This window comes from Haliotis cracherodii, unplaced genomic scaffold (genome assembly GCF_022045235.1).
Source record: "Haliotis cracherodii isolate W230 unplaced genomic scaffold, xgHalCrac1.p SCAF_8, whole genome shotgun sequence".
Classification (NCBI taxonomy): Eukaryota; Metazoa; Mollusca; class Gastropoda; order Lepetellida; family Haliotidae; genus Haliotis; species Haliotis cracherodii.
The window spans coordinates 7,217,175-7,238,998 of record NW_027266341.1 but is presented as its reverse complement, the minus strand read 5'-3'; the positions used below and the strand labels follow the sequence as shown (position 1 = coordinate 7,238,998).

At 40.4% G+C, this 21,824-nt stretch overlaps 1 protein-coding gene across 3 annotated transcripts in view; it reads left to right on the top strand.

The window, feature by feature from the left end:
* LOC139449480 (phosphatidylinositol-3,5-bisphosphate 3-phosphatase MTMR6-like) overlaps positions 1 to 21,824 on the top strand; it is a 110,374-nt gene that overhangs the window by 69,402 nt on the left and 19,148 nt on the right. For all 3 annotated transcript variants that reach the window (XM_071230898.1, XM_071230899.1, XM_071230897.1), the window contains exons 3-5: positions 16,926 to 17,088; positions 19,930 to 20,084; positions 20,920 to 21,048. In XM_071230898.1, the coding sequence (XP_071086999.1) occupies positions 16,926 to 17,088; positions 19,930 to 20,084; positions 20,920 to 21,048 (447 nt within the window). The remainder of the gene's footprint in view (positions 1 to 16,925; positions 17,089 to 19,929; positions 20,085 to 20,919; positions 21,049 to 21,824) is intronic.

Genomic DNA, 21,824 nt, shown 5'->3' with positions numbered 1-21,824 from the left:
CAAGTTGTGGGTGCTTAGCGATCGTGTTGGGAGTAGGGGCTTAATTCCTTTGTTTTCGAGAGATTAGTTTAATAAACTGGAGAAGCCTGTGAGTAAGTGATGGTCATTCAATGTGTTCATAGTATGATAGTTTATTTAATTCAATTGGATTAACATACAATAGTGGTTTAAAGGGGGTTATAAAAGTTGGTATATTTTTACTGACTGACATTCTCATCATGAGTTTGAAACGAAAACGCCATGCTTATGATGTTGAATTCAAACTGCGAGTCTTCGCTCTAGCTGATATATTTTCTCACAGGTACATAATTCTATATACACCGATTCACAAAATGGCGCTCCGTTGTTGATGGCAACATATAACGATCATTATGAGATTTAAAAAAACCCATGAGAAACAGCTTCCCACATTATGAAAGTGGACGACTGGTTTGTTAAATCTTTATTAGAAATAATAATGACTTTTTCAATATAATTACAACGTTTTTCATCTTATATTTTTGAATAACTGCGAGTACTGGCACATGTCTTGCAGTCCGACTTCGCAGTGTTATTTTGCCTTTCAATTCCTGGTTCGGCTTATCTGCGGGTCATATCATTTTCTTTCGTATTTCAATGGTCAAGTTAACACCTCAGCTTATCTACGGGGTCAGCTTATCCGCGGTCATATACGGTATGTTGGTATTTGTACATAGCTTCCGATGATTCTATCAAGGGTTACCTCCAGTTCAAGATATACTTATAAGTAGACAGAAAATTTTATTTTGGGGGTTGTTTCGAAGAATATTTGCTTAAAAATATATTTTACTGACCGATATTCAAATGAACTAAAGAGATATCCAATGATCTAAGGTGAAGAGTTGTATCTCTTAGATGCACCAGGATCTATTGAATGTGGGTTGAATATGATCCTTGGTTTGCCAGTGGCGTTAAAACCAACACTCACTCACTAACTCACTCACTCACGCACGCACGCACGCACTCACTCACTCACCCACCCACCCACCCACTCACTCACCCACATGGATAGAAGCACCCACCCACCCACCCACCCACCCACATGGATAGAAGACATGATGTGGAAGAGAATTCCAGAGTGCCTGCCAGAGTTTTGTACATGGGGGATGAAATACAATAATGTCATTTGAAAACACTTCCTACCCAGAAGAGCACTTCAGTCAGTTGAGCCAAATGTTTCGATGTGACAAGTCAGTAAAAAAGCATGTATCTGTGACCTTTGGAGAAAAATGGACAAAGTTGAGGAACTATTATGCAATTCCTCGTATGTTAGGGTAAGAACTTATCAACCCTTGTATGTCACAATTTCTGCTCTTCTGGGAAGTATTTTTCAAATGAAATTACTGTATTTCTGAGTGATCACACTTTGACAACAACATAACTGCTGGCTGATTTGTCTATGCAAATTTCCAAACTGTCAGGAATAATTGGCTATCTAATTGATTGTTACCAATGATTGATATTAATCCTTCAGCCATGTCCCAGCGCTCTCATGCCCATAGTGTGGCGAATGTAAAAGGCTAATGTTTTTTTCTGTGCGAATATTCAAATCCATCTATTTTCAGACCTTCCTTGCTTTCTGATGTACTCAGATTGAAGCTGCAGTGCATTTATGAGATAGATTTGTGCATTGAACATGCAGGGATTTAAAGCATGTACTTTTGTACATCGAAAGGTGAATATTAGTAGAACTGTGGAATATTGATTAAAGAGGGCTCTGGAGGACTCTTTTATCCCACTTGAAGTGAGACACCTCTCCATGATGTAAATCTCTGGAAATCACGCACACAAAAACACACACTTTTGTTCATGCCTCCGACTAGCTTAGAACAAAATGCTCTGTAGTTGCTGCCACTCAGATAATTTGGAGTCATTATGTGGTGTTTTTTTCTCGTTGTCAGTTTCTTTCATCAGTTACTCCTGCTGAGAAAAATCATTTTGATCAAATGGCGTCTGAAAATTTGTTGCCAATACAGCCAAGACAAGACAGAAAGATTTCTATTAATACATCAGTTTGGATCACAGGCAAATCCTGAAACACTGGTACCTCTTGCTTCAGCTAGGATATCACTCTACGCTACAGTATGCCAGATGTAGTCAGCATGTCTGAATATTGCATTAGAATCATTACAGATTAAATGTATCACCTAGCAGAAGAATGGTTTGGAATTGCAATACAAAGACAGAGATGACCTTCATCCAGTTGTATTTAAGTGTAAGAGGGAGGCCAAGAACAATATTCTTGTGTTTCAGGTAATCCCACAGACCCATTCTTTCACTTGCACCCCAAAAGTTCTGTATTGCAGCTGGTAACATATCATCATCGCTGTAGCAATTATGACCCACAAATCTGAAAAACTTACATCAGATCTAATCAAGGCATCCGAATTGAACATTGTCAAAAAAGCAATTAAATAAAAAAGAACCCTACTGACCCATATCTGTAGGGTACATGTTATCTGAAACACAGTATTTTTATCATTTTTCTTAAGGTAATGAAAGACACCAAGTAAATTGGATGAAACACCTACTGTTAATCAATTTGGCAAGAAAGTTGTCAAAGACCCAATGCAATACCTATGAAAGCTACCTCTTGAGTGAAGGTGTTTAGAATGTGTCCATGCCAAGAATAGGTGTTTGTGAACAGCTCCTTAAATGGAGGTGAGAAGAATGTTCTCAGATACCAGGACAATGGAACTGTGAACTGTCCCTTTAAGTGATGTAGCAAGAATGTGGTCCAAGTCAGCAATAAAGGCATGAAGCTTGGAAGCAGTGCTTGCTCCTTAAACTCAGTCATGTTTTCACGATGGTGCTGCAACAAATTGACTTGCTTTCATCAGGCTACAGCGGCTTCCTGTAGGAGACTGCTGTGCTGCAGCCTGTCAATGCCTGGTGCTCCTGTAGCAAGGGTTTTGTTGCCAATTGCTTGTCTACTTTGACCAGGCCTTTCAATTCATTAACCATTACTTTCTGTTGATTCCTATTGAACTGATGGTCCCTTGTCCTAGCTGGAATTAAGATCAGTATTGACCTTTTCAGGAGTAGAAGCCTTGGGAAGGTATTTTCAGATGACATAACTATTGCATTTCATTTTCTGGTACAGAATGATTAAACAACTTCTCTGGACTGAAATTAGTAAGTGCATTAATAGAACAAGCAACCTAAAACAATGATTGAATGAGTTTCATAAACTTGTAAGGTGGCAATCTTGACTCAGTCTAGCTACTATTAGATTCAGTTGTTGGTGCGTGAGTGAGTGAGTATATTTTGTGCTGCTTTTAGCATGTGCATATCTATTATCTGCCAAATCCATACCCTAAGGCATGCTGAAAGCGCTACATTATTACCCCGGTCAATGGATCAGTGTACACTCGATTTTCATTCTCAGCTCCCTGGGGAGTATACAATGCAAACTGTCTGTGAGGCGATAGAAGATTAACAGTCCATCTCATCCTACTAGGTACCCATTCCATACTCGGTGAACACAGGTACATCACATCACAGAATCACATGTGCTTCAGTGTGGGGCAGGACCAAAGCCACAGAAACTCCTGGGAGTCAAGCTGGCAAATGTGGTCACCCATCCAAGTGTTCTCCAGGACCAACAGAGCCTAAAGTCTTCACCTGATGTGTGCGCTGACACAATGTGTTTTGTTTGTTGTTTAACGCCGCACTCAGCAATGGTCCAGCTATGTGACGGCGGTCTGTAAGGAATCAAGTCTGGATCAGACAATCCAGTGATTGACATCATGAACATCAATCCACACAACTGGGATATGATGACATGTATCAACCAAGTCAGCGAGCCTGACCACCCGATCCCGTTAGTAGCCTCATATGACAAGTGTTAAGTCTAAGAGTCTAAGAGTCTAAGAGCATCTAACATGCCCTGTGTTAGGTCGCTGAGCATCTAATATACCCTGTGTCAGTCCCTTAGCATCTAATATGCCCTGTGTCAGGTCCCTTAGGATCTAATATGCCCAGTGTCAAGTCCATCAATTGCTTCCTCCCAACCACACGGCCAAGGGGCTAAAATCAATCATAGAAAATAGGTTCAAGCACTGACCTAGCTGTAATACCTTTAAAGCCAGCAATGGGATATGTGTCCCAGGACTCATGCATGTATAAACTGGCTTTTCTCAGAACTTGAGATTATCATTGATATGTTTGTGTTAAGGTCCTGCTAGCATTGACTTGCATCTCAGGGTAACCCAGCTCTTAGCTTAGTCGTACTTACAACTCCATACGTAAGGCTTGAACCCAATGGTGTCAAGTGCTAGCCAAGTCTATTTCTTTCAAGGAAACATTGAATTACAGTTTTGCCATTGGGGCCATATAGCTTTAATGATGTTTCTTTGGGACAGTTTGGTTATGCACATCCAAGGGATGAAAGACAAGTTTCTGAAAGTTTCATACGTCCCTGTGCATCTATCATGTATATTGCCATAGCGACATGGGTACAATGTGTGAAGCCCATTTCTGGTGTCCCCCGCCGTGATATTGCTGGAATATTGCTAAAAGCGGCGTAACACCGAACTCACTCACTCACTCACTATATTGCCATAGTATGATATAATCCTCACTAACATGTGGTGTGCTGGGGTTTCAAATTACCATCGCCTGTGTACAGTAGTTTTATTTACAAGTTGGACAAGTTCACATCATTGACCATGATCTCACATCCTTGGCTAAACATATCTAGTATACCATCAGCTACAGCTGTGTCTCATGCCTTGACTTTTCTGTGTAGAGTGTTTCCCAAGTAAACTATGTTTTGTCAGCTGAGCAAAAATAGATCTGGTGGTTTGGTTCGGTGACTTTGCTGATTGTGTCTCATCGTGGCCAGATGCCATAGAGTATTATTCATACGTCATTCACAAATTACTTGATTAGTTGGAGACTACCTTTGGGGATTCCGGGCTAGAATAGTTACTCACTCACTCACTCACTCACTCACTCACTCACTCACTCACTCACTCACTCACTCACTCACTCACTCTTATCTGTCTAGTGAAGTCTAAATGCTTCAATTCAGCTTACTACTTATTGGCAAGTAGATATTTTAACCTTTGCTTCAGTTTAAGTTTTTAACATTGACCAGCATAATTTTAGCATGTACTAGCTGCTTTGTGATATCTAATTAGAAGTTGGGACATTGTATAAACAATAAGTGTTATAAATGAATATTCTGGGAGCCCCCTTCTCATTCTGTCCCGATAGTTTTCTGAGCATGTGTAGGTTTGTGACTCCGGATTGATTGGCTTTCCCGGCTGAAGAAGGCTTCCGTGAGACGTGATCAGGTGGCTTGAGAGTCTCATTCTGATTGCCTGTCTGTAGACTGGTCTCTGTCACACTGATCTACTGGGACCTGGAACTTTCTGAATAGGATAAAATTATGCCACAATATATTTGTGTTACAAAATGTCTGTTATGAATCCTCAGACTCACATGTGATTTCACAGTCAGTCTCCAGAATGGTATATTCAAATCCTCTGTGCAGCAGACAGGCAATCAGTGATTAACGTCATGAGCATTAATCTATGCAATTGGGAGAGGATGACATGCACCAACCAAATCAGCGACCCTGACCACCCGGTCCCATCAGTCGCCTCTTAAGAATAATTCTAACCCGGAATCTTCACTGGACTGAATATCCAGCAGAAAATATCCAGTGTTTAAGATCAGAAAGGCTGACAGCTTTCTGAAGGTCTTCTTGTTTTCATATCAAGCAAGTACCAACTGACAAACGCTTACATCAGGGTCCTGCTTCACAAGAGGACATGGCACAATGATTGTATTGTTTTCTTTATGGCAATGACAGCACAATTATGTCACTATAAAATACGCTCAAGTTAACAAGTACCAAGTCCATCCGAGTCTCACATACTGTGTTAAGAATATATGATATGCTTGCAATACTTCCTTTCGGACTAGACTCAATATATCTTTTCTTTTAAAAAGATGCTCAATGTCTTTGTCACGGAAGGCCTGATGTTACTCAGAAACCTAACCGATGCTGCCGAGTAACTGAAGAATGTCTCTTGTGCACATGTGTAGAATTTAATGGCGCATGTAGCCAAACCATTGAATTGTGTGAAATCCTCAAGTGACCAGAATGTGTTTCTTGTATTGATTTGGATGAAGTCAAGGTGAAATGCTGAGCTTCCATAAAAGGAATTTGATCGTTAAACAGGAAATAAAACCTTACATTTGGAATAACAAGGAAGTCAAGAATCGATTATGTGGCTATGGACATGCTGCATTTCCCAGATTTTTATGTATGCAAGAGTTACAGAATCTTTTATAAGGGTGTAATCCACACCCAAGTTGCATCATGTCATTCTCTGCCTGAGTCAAACTTTATTTTTGTTGACCGCCTCTGTGGTCAAGTGGATAAAGCGTCTGCCCTGAAAGCAGAAGTTATGTGGTTTGATCCCCAGCTGCGTTATACCGAAAGATTCTGAAGGGGGGTGCTACTTGTTGCCCTGCCTGGCACTCAGCATTAATGGGATAAAACAAGGGCTTGACGGCTTGGTGTCAATATACTGTGTCTGACTGGGGTATCCAAGTAATTATGTGGCATTGTATCCCAGTGGAATAGTACCCTTGCCATGTGATGAAGTTTTGGCAGAGGTCATCAAAGGTTATGAGACAAAATGTAACTTTCCAAACTGCTAGTTGCAATCGACAGGATTCATATGCCTATTATTGGACCAAGAGAGGCCTATGGAGATTACCTAAATCGGAAGGGGTGGTATTCATTGATTAAGCAGGTCTTCTGTATGTTTTGCTGTCATCGGTATGTTTCAGAGACATAAATATATGATGGCCTGGTCGTCTCCATTATCCCATAGTTTTTTACCAACTCTGAAATATTCCAGAGGGGTGACAATATTTCATTGTCCCCAAATCAGAGCTGGGTTTGGAAGCTTTTCTAACACACGAAAAAACCTGCATGAATGTGTAATGCTCTTTGAGTAGAGCAAAATGGATAATTGAAAATACCTTTGGAAGGTTGAAAGGTCTTTGGCGATGTTAATTTTGAATTTGCTTGCACCGCCGTAGCTTTCTGTGTGATACTCCATAATATTTCTGCGACAAATAACCAGTTATATATGATGGTTGATGGAATATTGATGATGATGAAGTTGCTGGAGATCAGAGAGCATCTGCAGATGACACCGACAACCTTCCATCTGTCCAGGACCAAACCAATCACATAATGGAAGCTTTTGCTAGGAATCTTCTGTGACTTATTCTTGAAACAGATTTGAACATATTATTGGTCTGAGAACATTTTTAGACTCCCAGAAGCTGGTGCAAAATGCAATAATTAAACGTGTGATACCATACAATTCCAACATACCATACTTATTAGCAACACTGTTCTGTTGAAGTATAACCTCATATATCCCATACACCTAACTCACAATGTGTATGTATGCACTGTGTGTAGCAGTAATAAACTCCAGAATAGATCCTGTGTATTTGAAGTCTCAGAAAGATATCCAATAGTCAAATTTTGAAATTTCTGTTCTAAAGGTGTAATGATCTACAGCCTGTATTACTTTAAGCCTTCCTCCAACATTAAGCTGAATATGCTGTGATGAGACTGACATCCTATTTTAAGTGTGGTGTCAAACCCAACTCACAAATTCTCTCTTTTCTCAGTCGAAGTACATGAGAATGACCTTCAGCAAACGTTTTTATTTAAACTCTTGTCGTGCAATTTGAAAGATGCAATTTTTAAACATGTCAAAAGGTATATTGTACAAAAAAATAGTTTTAGAAAATCTTAATTAAATTTCTCAGATCTCTTTTATGTAGTCTTTTCCCAACTCAAAAAGAGATTTCTAAGGAGGTTCAACTTTCCTTTGCCTCCCAGATAAAAACAGTAAATTTAAGTGTGAAGTAAGTCCAGTTAAGTTGCAAGCATGTTGTTACATGGCTGGTGATCAAATCCATTATGTGTCATGGGGAAATCAATGTTCAAGTTGCAGAATCAGGTCTACCTGTCTTCACTGGAGGTCTTTTTAACACCGACTGTGATCACAGTGTCTACTGCCCATGTAATCCACTCCACAGTGAGATGAAATGGGGTTTAACGTCGCGCCCACACTCCACAATGCAACAACCAGAGTCTCAGAGTCTCCATTGCAGGATCCAAGCCAACAGGATGAATTGCTTTTTGCAAAAATCATGACATTACCAGAATTTGGAGAAAAAAACTATTCCGTTTCATGCCAGTTAATAATATTTCAAGGTTTTTTAATTTAAGGTTCAAAATTAACTGTTCACTATGTGTATGGTACAGAGCTTCAGATAACCATTTTGGCAATTGAGTTTTTACTCCGGGTTTCTATTTTTCATTTTTCATTGGGTAACCAATATTTTTTTACACATCTATTCATGACTCTATTTGGTATTTCCCCTAAAGAGTGAAGATTTTAAGATTTAAAAAAAAAAATGAATAAAGTTTTAGATGTGCATAACCATGATTACTGTTCTAAATATATAGACTTGACTCGGAAAGTACATAGCCCGTAATTGTGTGTCGGAAACTAGCTCCTTTGTACACATGCTGAAAAAGCTTCATTGGGTATTTACGCATGCTGCTTTTGTACATTTAAGTTTTCATTTAATGCATGCATTCTGTATGCAAGTTAATTGAAAGTAATTGGGTTTTGAATATTTTGGGGGGTATTTTACGCAGATTCACTGCTTATCTGTTGCTCTGTGGTATTCAGTATACAGAATTCAGTGTGACAGTTTGTCTGCAGAAGCAGGGCAGGGTGAAGAAATGTTTGCAGTATTTATTATTGGTATTAGTTTCAGTATGGAAAGATGTTGGTAGGTTTGTAATAGTTCTTGAATGAATCATTCTCCCTTGATTCAGGCACTGCCTCTGTCGGGTAATGGATAGAGGAGAAGGTCAGTGGTTACCTTGCCTGACATTTAGGGGATACAACAAGGTCAGTGGTTTGATCCCTGCCTGTGTCATACCAAAGGATGATTAAATATGGTACTTGTTGTTACCTTGCCTGGCATTTAGGGGATACAACAAGGTCAGTAGTTCGATCCCTGCCTGCTTCATACCAAAGGATAATTAAATATGGTACTTGTTGTTACCTTGCCTGGCATTTAGGGATCCATACAAAAAGAACTGTGTCTGAGTGGAGTAAGTATGTTAATCTGTGGAATGATATCTCAGTGGGCTACCACTATAAAACTGCAATGATCTGGACAAGTACAAGGAGCCACACTCTTTCAGACACATGCACACAAACACACACACAGGCCCACACAACACACATGCAGATGTGCATGCATATCGCTGTATTTGTGCAATAATCTTGAATGCGACGTTAAGCCCCGTTTCTCCTCGCCTCACCCCTGGGTTTAGATAATGACCATCGTTCATGTACAAAGTGCATGGAATTGTTTAGGAACAGTAATAAACAACTATTACATTGATTTCATGACTTGCTGCGATGTAATAAATTCTGTTGGGAAACCTTTGAGTTGGCATCGGCTAATTAAGATAGGATCACAGCGGCTTGGCTGGCCTGAGTTCCAAGATGGATTGTTATCTTAAAGGAAGTGATTATGCTTTTGTGTAGTGTCACATTTGTTCACAGTGTGTGACAGTGTGAGATACTTTGTGTTAAAGGGGCACTGATCTAACGCCATTCCCCGGACTGGTTGTTGCCTTTGTTATTGTTTTTTCCCCCGTGAGTACCCGGATGATACGCAACGCAACTGAGCGTGACCAGAGACTGGGCTACCGTCTGCAAGGACAGCTAAATAAACTTGGAGGCAATATTTGTTTTACGCATTTTTGCATAAACACTGATTGGTTAACTGTGATCTATAAAGATTCGACAAAGGGCGCATGTTAGATAATTTCTTTAGCCTAAACAAACAGACAAAAAGAACGGCGGAGCTCATCGGAAGTCGTCATTTGGAAATACCCTAGATGGTTATAGTTTAATACTAAAAAAAGTATCCATGCAGTGAGAGCATTTTCGGATTTCGGATTGTGTAATACGATTACTACTACCTTGTTGTCATACACGTTTTCTCGTATAACCCTACACTTGTGTATTTGTCGTCATTCACTTGATGCTCAGTTAATGAATTTATTACAGGTACAATTAGTGGTAGCACCACTTAGATTACCTGACAAAGGTTCTCATTTGGCATTTATTGTGTCTGGGGTAATTATTCAATCTAAATCCAGGTTTGAAGTGAGGTTATGTAATATGGACGTGGCAGCCCAGCAAGAGATGAATGATCAGTTGATTTACTTTTTTTGGTAAATTAACGGATCGTTCCTAGTCATCAAAGGATTAACAGAAAATACGTTGATTGATTAATCACTGTTATCTTGCACAGTGGATATGTCAAAAGTGAGTGTTCACATGTCTAGGTTTACTAAAACAAAGGGAATACACTCATATCATGGCGTGAAGTGCCGATGTAAAAACAACATACAATTTGTTTAAAGGGTTAACTGATAATACGTTGATTGGTTGCTCATTGTTATCAAACTCAATGGATTTTTTAGGAACCGTCGACGTAATGAAAATAGTTGTCACGTGGCCTTTCTCAGCCGACCCTTGAGACTTGACACCCGAAACGATATATATCTTTTAGAATATTTGATAGTTACAGAGACACGTGACATCGAATAAGTTATTTTGTATAGCTGCAGACGAGTGGGATATTATTCCTTTGTGTGGATATTCACGGATACATTCCTCGAATAAGGAAGCTGCCTATTTATACACATAAATTTGGTAAGTTGTAATTATGGTATTTGCATTTTGTTTTCCTTCATTTGAACCGATTCGTTCTTGTTTTTCTACGTCTTGGTTGGGAAATTCTTCAATGCGCGATAGACGTTGTTTTCACAGGTCATTTCCAATGTAAGCGTGTATAGATTACCGTCAATTTGTAAAATGTGATTCTCTCAGGCAATTTTTAAAATGTGTAAATATTGCAGTCATTTTGACTAAAAAATCTGTCCAGATTGATTAAGACGATCAAAAGGGCCTACAAACATCACAACAGATTATTATGTAGGATTAGAAGCCAAACAACATAGAAATGTACTTTTCAACGTAACATTTTCAGTCTCTTGGTGATGACATCAAGCATCAAAATGTTTGGAATTCGTTATCATAATAATACAGATGGAAATGTTTTTCAGTCACTTTGTAAAATAACTGAATATTTAGACGTTTAATAAATATGTTACACATTTTGACAGCAAAAAAATATACACACTATAAAAAAAGCAATGCTCAGGTGAAATATTTTCATTTGTGTTGCAAGTCAAAATAGTGTAAACGAAAATCGCAAAATTACCAAGCAAGTGACTTATCCAAACTTCGTCACCATTACCGATGCTACCCACAAAGATGCCTACATTTCCTTATTATCTCGAAAACTGTATTTCATTTTGTTGATCAATGTGACCATACGCTCTTATTACTACCGGTATCCATAAAAGTGACTAATGCGCTTACGAATGGCGCAACAGAGGTCGCGAGCTAGTCTAGATTTCTGCTCTACATCCGGGTACTCACTGGGAAAAAACAATAACAAAGGCAACAACCAGTCCCGGGGAATTGCGTTAGATCAGTGCCCCTTTAAGCTCAGATCCATGATGAATCTGTAGCATATGTGTCCTTTCTATGGTAGATCTTACCTGTGTTTTCAAATGTGTTTATACATCATGTTTGTTTGTTTCTTTGTTTTGTACATTATCAAAGACTACACACAGCAGCATATGACGGCAGTCTGTAAATAGCAGTTTGGATCAGACCATCCAGTGATTTGCATCATGAGGATTGATCCATGCCTTGCTGTTTAGCGCCACACTCAGCAGCATTCCAGCTATGCGACTGGGGTCTGTAAATAATCGAATCTCAGCGTTAGAAATTGGCAGGCTCCTATCCTATCCATTTGTTACAGTAGCATTAGAAATTGTCACTAGTCCTGTAGTCCTTGCCAAACTGCCAAATAGTTAAGGTATCATAAGGACTAGTAGAAATTTGCCATTTTTAAGGATTTTGCTATATGTTATCATTATAAGAACCAGTGGACTAAAAATGTTAGTTTCTACCGCTGAATCTGAACCAGACAATTGAGTGATTGACATCATTAACTTCGATCCATGCAATTTGGATACGACGATGTGCATCAACCAACTCAGCGAGCCTAACCACTTAATTCTGTTTGGCGCCTCTTAAGACAAGTATGGGTCGCTGAAGACCAATTCTGAGAATGAAACTTCATGGGACTGAGTTTCACAATTGGGATACAGTGACATGCAATATAGGTCATAGGCCCCGGTTACTAAACCATCACGTGGCGTGAAGAAATAAAGCATTATGATGGAGATGGCCAGTCTCAGTTTTAGGAGAACACTGAATGTTTGGGAATACAGAATAATTACACTACACAAACATCTGAAGAACTCATGAATATCACAAAGAAGTGAAAAATGATATTCATCTTCAACATAATTATCCTGCCTGGCAATGAGAGGATAAAACAGGGACTGGTCGTCTCGGAGTCAGTATACTGTGTGTGGGGGGGGTATACATGATAAATTGGAGTTATGGTATCTCAGGGGGGCACGGGTCATCTGAGGCGCCGCGATTGGCTGTGCAGAGTTGCATCCCTTGGGCATGCCAGAAACCTATAATTGTTGGTTCGAATCCCGGTTCGCCACGATTATGTTTCTTGGTTTGTCAGCACCATACCCATATACGTGGGTTTTACCGAAGTGGTAAACGTCTGAGACCTGCATCACTACAGGCTTTCCTCCCACATTAAGCTGACACGCCGTGATATAACTGGAATACTGTTAAAAGCAGCGTCAAGCCCAACTCACTCACTATGGTATCTCAGTGGGCTAGCATTATATAACTGGCATTTATCAGGACAAGAACACGTGCAAGAACATACACATGAACGCGCACAGACACAAGCACACATCACTATACATGTACAATATTCTTGAACACGATATTAATCCCCATTTTCTCCTTTGTATTTGTGTTAACATCACCAACTTATCCCTTAAAAAACTTCCCTAAGAATAGAACGGAGTACCTAAGTGTTCTTAGTTAGCAGCCACAGGGGATTAAGAACAAACCACAAACATAAAATGCACAGCATGTACAGCAGTATAATGTATCTGTTTCAGTCGTCATCTCAGCCACAGGATCATATAATAGTGGAAACCACTTAGAATACATCGATTAAGATCATTTACTTAAATGTTGTTTGTTTTGAGGAGTTTCTGATGTATTTAGATTGATTTGAAAGTCTTGCATCACAGTTATCTAAAATTTATAACCAGTTCTGCTGAGCAAATATGACAATATACAGGCAACAAATGCTAGTCATCCTGAAATGTGAAAACATCATGAATGTCGACATGACATGGATCATCTTTGAAATCATTATAGAAAGTCACATCTGCAATATCTTTGAGCAGTGAAATGTTAATCCTGTTAAAGTAGATGTGGAATGAAGCTCAACTTGATCATACGTAATGGCTGTCAGTTATCTATGCCCGATGCCATCGTACGTCAAGCCTGACATTCACACTCATTAGAATCATCCCAAAATTGCATCTGCGCTTGTGTAGAAGTGCGTAAGTCCAGTGAGGAAGTGGAGCCGCTTCCAGGGCCTAAACGTTTCCATGCCACACAAGACTGGATCAATACTTGGCCACATCTCTCAGATATGTCTGTGTTACAGAGTGTCACAACTTTATGCAGCTTCCTAATGTCTTTGCTGGAAATAAGTCAAGGACGTCAACAAGGAGCCAACTTCATTTTCAGAAGCACTGCAGAATATTAATGGTGCTTTCACTGAATTTGTAAACACACAAACAAAGTCCTTTATTGAAAAGAAGTTGAAGGCTCCTATCCTGTCTAGTTGTTACCGCAGCATTAGAAATTTGCACTTGTCCTATAGTCCTTGCCAAACTGCCCAATAGTAAGGTGTCATAAGGACTAATAAAAATTGGCACTTGTCCTATAGTCCTTGCCAAACTGCCCAATAGTAAGGTGTCATAAGAGCTATTAGAAATTGGCACTTGTCCTATAGTCCTTGCCAAACTGCCCAATAGTAAGGTGTCATAAGGGCTATTAGAAATTGGCACTTGTCCTATAGTCCATGCCAAACTGCCCAATAGTAAGGTGTCATAAGGACTATTAGAAATTGGCACTTGTCCTATAGTCCTTGCCAAACTGCCCAATAGTAAGGTGTCATAAGGACTATTAGAAATTTGCACTTGTCCTAAAGTCCTTGCCAAACTGCCCAATAGTAAGGTGTCATAAGGACTATTAGAAATTGGCACTTGTCCTGTAGTCTTTGCCAAACTGCCCAATAGTAAGGTGTCATAAGGACTTTTCGAAATTGGCCATTTTGTAAAGGTTTTGCTATATCTTAACATAATAAGGACTACTGGACTGAAACTGTTAGTTTCTACCGCTGTACGGGTTCATTTATCATGTCGTGTCGTGTCGTATCAACCGTATGTATTATAACGCAACAAGGTGTGTAATTGCAACCCAAACAAAAATATTCCTGAAAATATACCATTATCTCAAAAACATTTTCGGATAATGACTATGGCTTTCATGGAAGCATTCTCTGTGTATTTCTTACATCTTCCCCACAACTGTTCCAATACCATCTGAATTAATGGCGGTTGTAGCATGGAACAAGTAGTTGGTTTGCTTCAACTCATCAGTGGGCTATCCCGTTCCAACAAAGACACAGAAACAAGTTAATCACGCTCAACAAAAGCCGAAAACAGCATAATTACATTCCATCAATACAGCACACGCTGACCACAGATCTTTCTGATAACCAAAGGGAATATCGTATCCAATTTCCCACTTACTACACAACGGTAATTGGGAATGATAATACACTCTCTTTAGGTCGTTTAACGGTACAGCTAGTCTTCCATGGATTTCTTTGAAAGTTTGATTGGCGTAAATGGTATCCAACTGGAAGTGATTTCTTTTTGGGGTTGTGTTTTCACATTGACGAAGATGCCTGCCTTGCAACGTGTCTTATCAATCAGCATTAGACTCAGAAAGAAGGCACACGTTGCGATCGGTAGATTTCTGTCAGAATCATACATGTTACAATTTTCTTTGATGTTCTAAGCACTGATAGAAGAGAAAATTCACTTTCAATGTGTGCAAATTTATAGTTTTGATGGATCTGGTGTGACATTTACATTACCCAATTGTTTCAGATAATCTGATTTTTCAAATTTCTTCAATATTTTAGTGAATTTGAATGACCTTGTGGATTCATAACAATGAGGTCACAAATGATTGATATTATGTTTCTTTGTAAGACTAACACTTGTGCCTGTGTGTTGGATATAGAAATTAGATTAAGACAGAAAGGAAGGGTTTTATTGTGACAGATGATTTGTTTGGTGATTTTACTGCGATCATACTTTTCCATCCATTATAAAAATAGATTGACGTTTACAATTAATCATGAGTATTTGCTTCAGAGGAGAAAAATTGATTATTCAAACATTGAAATTGTTTTTCCAGACATTATTTTGTAGCTTATCTTAGCAGAACCTGCTGTGATATCAAGATAAGATTTATGTGAGAGACATTTGAAATTTTAATAATGTCTAAATGCATTTATCCATCCACAAATGAGTAGAATCGATTCCAACATTGTGAGGTGAATCTAGATGTCCAGATTCTAACGTCCCTACTTCTCCCATGATGCTCAGCTTCATCCGTACTTGTGTGTGTCCTTCCTGAGTTCCAGGAGTCTGCAGTGCATCACAACTGACGAGGATTATGATGGTTCCATCCTCCCATTTGCTTCTTATTGTGATGGAAAATAAATTTACAATATTAATTAAATTGTCCTTATTGAAGCTCCTCAAATGACTTTTGATTTCCGATTAGTGTAAAGAAACATGTTCACGAGAGATGTGGAGTACACACTTTAAGAAATAGTCCCGTCCGAAAAAAAGGATGAAACATAAAAATAAGAAAGCTTAAGACAGACATTAATCTGCTGTCTAGATTAATGACTTCTTGTCTTTTGCTTCCAAGGACATTGTCACTGTTGATCTTTGAAGGAAGTACCCTTGGGATTTATTTTTGAGAAATCAGGCATGTTTTCCTCTGCTGCAGTCTGAATGAATCAGGGAGCACTGCCTCGTTATATAAACAAGGGCAAATTGTTATGTAGGAAAAGTGATTTTTCTGGCAAGTTTGTTTGCCTGAACCGTGCAGAGGATCAACATTTGATGCACATTTTGTCTTTTCACATCGACAACATTATAACAGTCACAAGTCATTTCCTTCCTCATCAGCGGACCATTCATTTTCTTTATTTTGACTTGGCAGGTATTTTATTGAGGACCACCTTTACACATTTTCAGTCCTGAAAGGGTAGTGTTCTTCAAGGAAATAATTTATCTCAGTATTTTGTTTTATGGTATTTACAAACATCACAAGATCTGTTATGATGCGTGTTTGTCCTCAGGTTAAGCATTCAAAACACCTACAACATTCTGTGCATTTGCCAGGAAATATACCAATACTTCAGAGAACATGAGAACATCATTGTACAGTATTACATTCTGTTGCAGATCCTACACATGAGAACATCATTGTACAGTATTACATTCTGTTGCAGATCCTACACATGAGAACATCATTGTACAGTATTACATTCTGTTGCAGATCCTACACATGAGAACATCATTGTACAGTATTACATTCTGTTGCAGATCCTACACATGAGAACATCATTGTACAGTATTACATTCTGTTGCAGATCCTACACATGAGAACATCATTGTACAGTATTACATTCTGTTGCAGATCCTACACATGCACATGGGAACTGTGGAGAAGATGCCTATCACCACCGGTGGCTCCCCTATCCAGATACGCTGCAAGAACTTCATGTGCATCATCTTTGTCATCCCCCGTGAGCGAGACTGTCACGATATCTTCACTTCCCTTCAGGAGCTGTCCAGACCAGGTCAGTCAGTCAGTCTGTTCTGTTAACACCGTCCTGCAGGAGATTGCCAGTCACTGGTCTGGTTGTGTGTCACAGTCCTGCAGGAGATTGCCAGCCATTGGTCTGGTTGTGTGTCACAGTCCTGCTGGAGATTGCCAGTCACTGATCTGGTTGTATGTCACAATCCTGCAGGAGATTGCCAGTCACTGGTCTGGTTGTGTGTCCGATCCTGCAGGAGATTGCCAGTCACTGGTCTGGTTGTGTGTCCGATCCTGCAGGAGATTGCCAGTCACTGGTCTGGTTGTGTGTCACAGTTCTGCAGGAGATTGCCAGTCACTGGCCTGGTTGTATGTCACAGTACTGCAGGAGATTGCCAGTCACTGGTCTTGTTGTATGTCACAGTCCTGCAGGAGATTGTCAGTCACTGGTCTGGTTGTGTGTCACACTCCTGCAGGAGATTGCCAGTCACTGGTCTGGTTGTGTGTCACAGTCCTGCAGGAGATTGCCAGTCACTGGTCTTGTTGTATGTCACAGTACTGCAGAAGATTGTCAGTCACTGGTCTTGTTGTGTGTCACAGTCCTGCAGAAGATTGCCAGTCACTGGTCTGGTTGTGTGTCTGATCCTGCAGGAGATTGCCAGTCACTGGTCTGGTTGTGTGTCACAGTACTGCAGGAGATTGCCAGTCACTGATCTTGTTGTGTGTCACAGTCCTGCAGGAGATTGCCAGTCACTGGTCTGCTTGGGTGTCACAGTCCTGCAGGAGATTGCCAGCCACTGGTCTGGTTGTGTGTCACAGTCCTGCTGGAGATTGTCAGTCACTGGTCTTGTTGTGTGTCACAGTCCTGCAGGAGATTGCCAGTCACTGGTCTTGTTGTATGTCACAGTCCTGCAGGAGATTGCCAGTCACTGGTCTTGTTGTATGTCACAGTCCTGCAGGAGATTGCCAGTCACTGGTCTTGTTGTATGTCACAGTACTGCAGGAGATTGCCAGTCACTGGTCTGGTTGTGTGTCACACTCCTGCAGGAGATTGCCAGTCACTGGTCTGGTTGTATGTCACACTCCTGCAGGAGATTGCCAGTCACTGGTCTGGTTGTGTGTCACACTCCTGCAGGAGATTGCCAGTCACTGGTCTTGTTGTATGTCACAGTCCTGCAGGAGATTGCCAGCCACTGGTCTTGTTGTGTGTCACAGTCCTGCTGGAGATTGCCAGTCACTGGTCTAGTTGTATGTCACACTCCTGCAGGAGATTGCCAGTCACTGGTCTGGTTGTGTGTCACAGTCCTGCAGGAGATTGCCAGTCACTGGTCTGGTTGTATGTCACACTCCTGCAGGAGATTGCCAGTCACTGGTCTGGTTGTGTGTCACAGTCCTGCAGGAGATTGCCAGCCACTGGTCTGGTTGTGTGTTACAGTCCTGCAGGAGATTGCCAGCCACTGGTCTTGTTGTATGTCACAGTCCTGCAGGAGATTGTCAGTCACTGGTCTGGTTGTGTGTCACAGTCCTGCAGGAGATTACCAGTCACTGGTCTGGTTGTGTGTCACAGTCCTGCAGGAGATTGCCAGTCACTGGTCTGGTTGTGTGTCCGATCCTGCAGGAGATTGCCAGTCACTGGTCTGGTTGTTCTGTCACTTTGGTATATTTAATCAACATAAATGTAATATGACAACTTTTATGATTAAAGTTCATCTATTGTGAAGATCTTAAAAGAAAAATCAACATGGCAGATAGTAGGCATGATTGAGTGGACTTCCCACTCACATATATGTGAATCTCATCCCTGATGCTCTCACCTCGTTGAGGCCAGGGCCCTGTTTCAAGGTGACAGTAGCACTATGACTGTCGTAACTTTATTGACTTACGACAGTTGGAGTGCTATTATTGCTCTGTGAAACAGGCCCAGGAGATCAGAGCAGGTGTAAATCAGTTCCTGCTCAATCTAAGATATGCAGGTTAATGCTGTCCCATTGTAAATCAATTGTATTTGCTTTCGGTGTATTCTAAAAAAGCATTTGCTGCGTGCTGCTGTTATCCTTACAGTACTCTGAGCAGCTGGCAGAGTATCTCTCCAGTGTGCTGCTGCCTCCTCCTACATCACACATAACCGATGTGCCATCACTGACACTGGCCAGGACTGTCACGTGTGACTGCCCAAGTCTGTAACACTGATTGATAGACTCAAATGGAATTGGCTGTTAGATTATTTGAAGGAAAAAGTTCATATGAATGTGGGTCATGTCATGCCTGTGGTATGTTTCTTGTTGTTTGTCGCTTCACACTCAATCTAGCCTGAAGACATGTCTGTGCCGAGGGATGTTTCCAGATGAGCATCATGCAGAAATTGTATGTTTTGAATTAGGGAGTACATGTATTTGCATTGGTGGTTTGGGTGTCAGGAGTATATCATTCCCTAGGTTTGAGGATGGTTGTTGAGAGATCAAACTCTGAAAGATATACAAAGCATTTCTAGTGTTTGAAATCAACCTGTTATCATGGTAGGCAATGTGCATACATAAATGTCATCTGATGTCAATAAAGGGAAGGGTAGCTACCCACCAAAAACCTCTGGAACTGCCACTGCTGTGATTGTCTCATAAGCTTTTCGTTATGTCGTTCAAGGGGTGACTGATAACGATAGTGTGGTTTCAGTGGATGTTGACCTGGCTGATTGTGTGTCATATACACAGATGGCATGGATTGTTACTCATGCTATCAACCACTAGCTTGTGTACCTGACCCAGATTCCATGCTGGCTGGACACAGCTGTAATACTGGAGTAAAACAACTTTCATTCCCTGTAGGATTAAATATCGACTCTTTAAATTCTTACAAGATTGGGTATACAGTTTATTTTGTTTTGCAGCCAACATAGAGAAACTGTATGCATTCCACTTCCTGGTGTCGGACAACACAACAAAGTCGTATGGCTGGGATTTGTATGACATACAGACAGAGTACCTACGTATGGGGGTGCCCAATGAGAACTGGTCCCTCACAAGCCTCAACAAGGAGTATGAAGTAAGTGATGGGACATTGTCTGTATAATGTAACTGTATATAATGTAACACATTGTAACATACATAGTGTTATGTTCCAGCTGTGTGATACATGATCTTATGTTCCAGCTGTGTGAAACATGATCTTATGCTCAGCTGTGTGATATATAATCTTATGTTCCAGTTGTGTGATACATGATGTTATGTCCCAGCTGTGTCACACATGGTCTTATGTTCCAGCTGTGTGATACATGATCTTATGTTCCAGCTGTGTGATACATGATCTTATGTTCCAGCTGTGTGAAACATGGTCTTATGTTCCAGCTGTGTGATACATGATCTTATGTTCCAGCTGTGTGAAACATGATCTTATGCTCAGCTGTGTGATATATAATCTTATGTTCCAGCTGTGTGATATATAATCTTATGTTCCAGCTGTGTGATACATGATTTTATGTCCAAGCTGTGTCACACATGGTCTTATGTCCAAGCTGTGTCACACATGGTCTTATGTCCCAGCTGTGTGATACATGGTCTTATGTCGCAGCTTTGTGAAACATGGTTTTATGTTCCAGCTGTGTGAAACATGGTCTTATGTTCCAGCTGTGTGAAACATGATCTTATGTTCCAGCTGTGTCACACATGGTCTTATGCCCAAGCTGTGTCACACATGGTCTTATGTCCAAGCTGTGTCACAAATGGTCTTATGTTCCAGCTGTGTGTCACACATGATCTTATGTCCCAGCTGTGTTACACATGATTTTATGTTCCAGTTGTGTGATACATGATCTTATGTTCCACCTGTGTGATGCATGATCTTATGTCCCAGCTGTGTCACACGTGGTCTTATATTGCAGCTGTGTGATACATATCCCAGTCTGCTGTATGTTCCTGCCTGTGCCGCTACACCAGTGTTGGTCGGCAGCTCCAAATTCCGGAGTCGTGGGCGTCTCCCAGTGCTCTCCTACCTTCACAGAGAAAACCAGGTAAGTCTTTCACACATAAAACGATGTCTGATCCACTACATTTAGAGACACACTCATATCACATAAATGTGATCTACAGCTGTCATAACATTCTTTCAATCATAACTTAGGATCATGTTCAAATTGTGCAATATTCCAATATGGCTTCCAAGTCAGCCATATTGAAAACCAAATTTACGGATCAAGAGCCATTTGAAACAGGTTTACTACAGTCATAATGAAAGGAAAGGGTCAAGCTGTGACATCACTATGACATTTATGCAGTAGAATTGTACTTGAGACCCCTTGCCTTTATTCCACTTGATAGTGGTGTCACTGTAGATGGAGGAAAGGTGCTCAGTCAGCTAAGACACTGCTCCTGCAAGTTAAAGCGGGACTTCAATTAGCTCCACTTTTTAATGCAATCCCACCCATCCCTTAAAATACATTTGTGCCCCAAACACTTCCGTGAAATTACTCGGAGAGGATCCCGTTCAATAGTCTTTCCGTGATCAATATTAAATTGATTGTTGTTAGTTCATGGATTCCAATATCTCTGAGTTGGCATTAATCGGCTACAAGGTACACACAGCTGGACCTCCCCACACTATCTGTAATATCCCACTTACTTCTTCTGGTGATTACACAAAGGTGTACAACACAATCAATACTGTCTCGTACAGGTAGAGCAATGGTGGCATGTCTCATGAGGAATGAGGGATGAGAGCTGGGATTTTAGATAGATATATATATATATGTGTGTCATTAGTTGGAAAGGTGGTTGAAGATATAACTGG